Consider the following 6003-nt stretch of genomic DNA (forward strand, 5'->3'; position numbering starts at 1 on the left):
AAAAAATGATGAGTAGAATTTTTCTGGTGGGTTACTGTGTTTATCCTCTAAAGGAAAATATGCTATAAAATATTTTTTATCTTCTAAATATACATTTAAGCTAGTTTTTTTGCAAAAAAAAAGAATAACTCCAGATAAAATGCGAATTTTAAATACTTTCATCTGTTTTGATTATGAAGTATTGGACTAAAAATATTGCACAATTTCATTACAACTTGATGTTGCCAACACTTTATGAATTTTTGTGTTCTATGGTTTTAATTTTAAATTTTACTGCAGTCAGGAGTGCAACAAAACTGGTTTATAATTACCAATGTTCTTTAACTATCTTTACTAAAAAATAAGTTAAAAAAATGTTTGATACTATTTGATGTTCAAAACACTATGTCTATCAACAAATTACAGAAATTTTACGGTCAATTCAAGGAATAGTTTTCATCATTTCACATATATTTTAAATACAATTTATATATATTACACTTTGCAAATAATCTTGTTTTAAAGTCTTCAAAATATGAAAAACCTGCCGTAAACGATGAAAAATATCAAAACAACAAATTGATTTTCAAAGTAAGAATGGGTTATCGTGTGTTATAATTTTTAAAACAATGTTAAATAAAATACATATCAGATGTCTGGAATGCAACACAATAATGTAACATAGGGTCACTTCAAAATCTAATATTTTTTGTAAGAGAACTCGTATATAAAAAAAATCTGGCTTAGATTTAAAGAATTGACTTGAACGGACAAAAAGTGAATTTTGGGGAATTTTATTGCTTCATGTTTTTTTCATATTAAAACCTTTCAAATCAGAATTGAAAAAATAATGTAAAATAACAATCCAAAATCCAATTTTTTGTCACATACACAAGAGAAGATACTCCTTCAAGGTCTAGATTTAATCATTTATACCCCTTGTACCATTTTGAAGCATAAAAGCTATAATTTCTTGTGATTATGTATTTTAGAAAGTTTTGAAGGTGTAATGATATTTTCATTTTTCAACAGAAATTTTTCTAATAAAAATTCTGAAACTTTTTAATCCAATTGTCTATTCTATTGCCACTTCAGGATTTTAAACTAGAATGCATGTGCAATATGATAATATAAGTGAAAAATATGTTATAAGTAGATGATTTTTTCCAAAAAAAAAATTCAGTTTGGTGGTCATTTTTTTTAATTCACCCGTAGTTTATTCTTAGCACAAGAATTTCTTTTGACCTGAGACTGTATTAAGACCTTGACCCAAGGTTATTTGGGGAAGTTTTATGTAACTGGCAGAGAAAAAGTGTATAATCCGAGTCTGTTTATCATTAGTAACGGATATTTTTGTTATCAAACACTTCTTTTATTTAGCATACAGTCGTTGAAATAATATTTAGGATGATAACATGTAGTATTGAACTCAGCAAGTATAATTAAATAATATTTCAGCCCCTAGGATGACCTATTGATCATGACTACAGAAAAAGTAGTCTCTAGATAATAAGAGTACAGGTGACTCCCATCATCCACTTCTGTCCAGACCTGATCCCTTGCTTTTAACCGGTAGGCAACAAAGTTGGAGCCTGACTGGTAATTAAACCAGGCGATTACTTTAGCCTTTAGTGAACCATTGATCATGACTCTTGTACTAAATTTTTGATTGTTATCTGCAACTATGGTAGAGAATATGATGTAGAGGCCTGTCTTTGGGGCGGTAAACACACCTGTTTTGGGGTTATATCCTCCTCCCACCTGGTATATGATTTCCGGGAATATAATCTTTTCTCCTTTTGAAAATGTTGTGTTGTCGGCACAGCATTTAATTCCAGCCGTAAAAGCTACATTGTGGGTAACACCTGAAAAGGGATAATATTTGCAATTTTGCAAATTGTTTTTAGTTTTTATGATTTTTTAAAGATTTGAAGAAGGTCGGTTGTGCATACATACCTGCTAGTGCAGCTCTGTCGCTGTGCAGTTGCAGAAGAGACTGTGTGACATTCTGCATCTTTGATTCTGTAAGTTTCTGTTGCTCTGCCTGTACCAGTTGTTGCTGAAGTATGGAGCTTAGCTGTGTGGCCATTTTGTTTTTTACGTCTGAAAGTGAAAGTGATAAATTTTTCTCCTGGACTTTTAAATCCTTTATGATGGCAGACATGTTGTTCATCATTTCTTGTTCGCCGTCTTTGACTCTTCGACTTAACTTCTCAGTTAATGTACTTTCCAATCTTTTTGCATCAAGACTAGAGTGTATGAAGCTAGAATTCAGACTTTCCAGTTGGTCTTTCATGAAAGCATTTTGTTTTAATAACAAAATGGATGTGGATTTGAGGTTGTGCAGTTTATCCATCGGTATGGTGTCTAGTGGTAAGAGAGGCAAAGTGGTGTTCAAACGATCAAGTTCAAATTTCATCATTTTGTTTTCTCTTTGCACAGTTTTAAGCGAATTCTCCAGGGAAATTATTTTCGTTTGGACTGTTTGATTCCATTGTTGTAACTTCTGAATCTGCTGATCATGGACTTTTTGCTGAAGCAGTTGATTTTCTTGTTTGACAGCTGTCAGCTCTTTCATTACTAATTCTAAAATGGTTTCCAGATGAAGAAGCCGTTGGTGAACTTTAGAATCCACTTGTCCACTAGAGGTTGCTGTGGCAATGGCTTGTGTTCCATGGAAGAACAAAAGATTTGTACTCAGAAATATGAAAAGAAATCCAAAACTGCTTGTAGTAGTTTGATACATTTTGATGATTTGTTTTAGACATGAAACGTTTGACTTATATATACACCTTGTTATCTTTAATCAAATATAGACGTCTGTTTGTTTTCATTGATATCAATCGCTCAGGATAATGTATAAAACTAAAGGTTCATATGAGGTCAGAAACGTGCATGATTTCATTGTTTTTGTTCAATTTGAAATTTCTAGGTCACCTTGACCCCCTACAAACAATTTGGGAGGGTTAGATTTTACAAATATGTGTTGGTTGCTGTGTCCATCATAGTATGATGAAATATCTTGTCAAGTTTTAGTTGCTCCTCGATTGCATCATCGGGTCATATTGTATTTCAAATATAGATAGAAAGTTCAACAGTTCTGAATTGCAACTCTGGGCTTGTCCTTGCTCACAAGTACTGTCTTGAAACAGTTGTGAAGAATCACACAGCATAGAAATTTGAAAATGTCTTTAATCACACATTTAAAAAAGAATTAGGCTTGTTCCATTCATGAAATATTACCATTAATCATTCCACATTACTGTAACATGATCATTGATTGATTGATTATTCTTGTTTTACGCCAAGTCGGCAATATTTCAGCCATATTTCGGCGATATTATGCTATAAACATAAAAAAATTGTTGACCTTCCCCAGCTCTAGGGGGCTGAGCAAACTTGAACAAACTTGAATTCAACTGAGTTAACAATCATTTTGAACCACTAAATATTAATGCAAATGCATCCATAGACTGAACTCATGTCTGATATAAAAAAAAGTTCAGTTGAATATGCATGAATGTAGGGGGAAAGAATTAAAAATATTATCAAGAATAGCAGGACCATAATTAACTCTATTCGCGTTCCGTCAACCAAAATTTATATATACACAAATTCTGCATCCAAATTTATTTTTGAAAGGGGGAGAATTTTTACTACTTGCACAAAATTTACACCTAGACAGACACAATTAGGTGGAATTAAAATATAGTAAATTTACTCATGATGTATTTTAAGCCATGTGAATGTGAAACAAAATTAACACACATTTGTATTGACATTGTCTATGTAAAGCATTACATCATTTGTCTATTAAACATTGCATCATGTCCTGAAAAATTGCATCATGTCCCATATAACCTTCACCGTGTCATTAAGTTCAAATATTACTAGTCCCTTCCAATGAAACTGGGGGGGGCCAAAGCATTGGTCTACTGGTGTGAAGTTCAAATAGCATTTTAAGTAAAATTTGAACAAAGAATGGCAAGCAGAGAGGAACTACAAGGAACGATGAGTGATGGGAAAGAACAAGGAATTAAAACAGTCTAAAAAACCAAAACAAGTAATCCATATATTGCTGTTGAAACACAAAATAAAACCAGTTCAATGCAAAGTTCGCAAAAACATTGCGTTTAATCGCAATAATCATTGCGTTTAAAAGCAAAAGATTGCCTTAAATCGCAAAGTATATTGCGTTTAAACGCAAAACACTTTGCGTTTAATCGCAAAAGATTGCGTTTAAACGAAATCTTTTGCGTTTAAACGCAATGATTTTGCGCAATACTTTTTGCGTTTAATATTAGGCTTTAAAAGCAATAATTTTCTTGCGTTTAAACGCAATAATATTGAGAAATAACGCAATAATATTGCGATTAAACGCAATTCATTCGCGATTAAACGCAATAATTTTGCGTTTAACCGCAATAATTTTGGCGCTTAAACGCAATAACTTTGCGTTTAAACGCAATAATCTTTGAGTTCAAACGCAATATTCCTTCCTTTTAAGGATCAGTTTTGCATTTAAACACAATGATACTGTAGTTTCAAAATTAGACATCAATAAGCCAAAGCTTATAATTATTAGGATCCGACTCTTCAAAGAACCGTTTGGTTCTTTGTCTTTTTGCAGAATTTTCCAGTTTTTTGAAAATTGTAGTAAAACAATGGCATTCTAACAACCAGAATGTCTTAAACTTATTAGAACCCAACACTCTTAATGAAGCCTTTGATCAATTGCTTACGTATCACAATTAATTAAGAACGCTTCAGTGGTATTAATACATACTTGTCAATTTGGTAGTATACATCAATCAATCTGTTTTCATTTGATTTTGATCTCATATGATTCCATCTCATATGTTCTTATGTTTACTGTATGCAACCATAGGAAAGGTTGTGAATATACATATAAGTCTAAATAATTCATCAGGTTGTACGTAATTCCAAAATTTCATTAGTCTTTTCCTGAACCCATTTATACATGGGTTAAACTTTGTGACCGCATAGTGAGGGATAGTTATTAAACCATTTTTTTTCTTCTTTAGTCTTTTATTTAGAAGAACCATTCTAATTGTTTGCAGAAATTGTTTCAAAGTAGAAAAAATAACAAAATGGAAAAGTGATTTGTGATTGTAAGCAACTGACCAAATCTTCATTAAGAATATAGGGATCTAATAAGTTAAAGACATGTCTCGTTCTTAGGTTGTCTTTGTTTTTAAAACCCGACATTTTTTTTCTCCTCTATAAATTCACATCAGTGATTTATTCTTTCAGAGAGCGTTTGCTCGTAGGATTCTATAAAGCTAGACACTACACAATTTCCTAACAAGCAAAAAAGAGAAAGAAATAAAATAGATCAGTATGCGTGGGTCCGTTGTATTCTGCAAGGTTTGATACAAATGACTGCCTTTAAACACAAAGATTATTGCGTTTAAACGCAAAGATTATTGCGTTTCAACGCAAAGATTATTCCGTTTAAAGTTTAAACGCAAAATTATTGCGTTTAAAAGCAAAAATTACTGCGTTTAAACGTTAAAATTTTATTGCGTTTAAACGAAAAAAGTATTGCGATTAAACTCAAAATGTTTAGCGTTTAAACGCAATGATTATTGCGATTAAACGCAATGAAAAATATTTCTTGCTCTAAACTTGACTCAACGGGCTTCAGATGAGACTGCAATTATATTCTATCATCAAAGTTTTACACAGAAATATTGTAGACGTACTTTTTTTCTTTGTGGGATTTATTTCCGTTATTTGTCATGGTGAATTTTAAAAGTGCATTTGACATACAATGGCAATCCAAGACATCCGCGTTCTTTATTCTCGCGGGTTCAACAGAAATTGTGATACCGTGGGATTAGGACCAAGTGGAAATAAGTACGTTTACAGTACATAAAATTAAGAAAACCAAACAATATTCATTTAAAAAAAAATAATAACACTATGGCTAGTCAATTTGTTTGTTTAGCAGCCATATTAGTGTCATTCCTGTTTAAAAATCTGTTTTTCAACATCCTAAAA

General features: G+C 31.9%; 1 protein-coding gene across 1 annotated transcript; it reads right to left on the reverse strand.

Moving 5' to 3' along the window:
- Positions 1–1440: 1440 nt before the first annotated feature.
- Positions 1441–2725, reverse strand: LOC133191318 (uncharacterized). The gene is made up of 2 exons (XM_061327066.1): positions 1936–2725; positions 1441–1844 (listed from the first exon to the last, which is right to left on the reverse strand). Exons 1-2 carry the CDS (start codon positions 2723–2725, stop codon positions 1441–1443), a joined length of 1194 nt encoding a protein of 397 aa, XP_061183050.1.
- Between the last annotated feature and the right edge of the window lie 3278 nt (positions 2726–6003).

This window comes from Saccostrea echinata, unplaced genomic scaffold, assembly GCF_033153115.1.
Source record: "Saccostrea echinata isolate AGI-Se365-2 ecotype Australia unplaced genomic scaffold, CSIRO_AGI_Sech_v1 ptg000023l, whole genome shotgun sequence".
NCBI classification, from domain to species: Eukaryota; Metazoa; Mollusca; class Bivalvia; order Ostreida; family Ostreidae; genus Saccostrea; species Saccostrea echinata.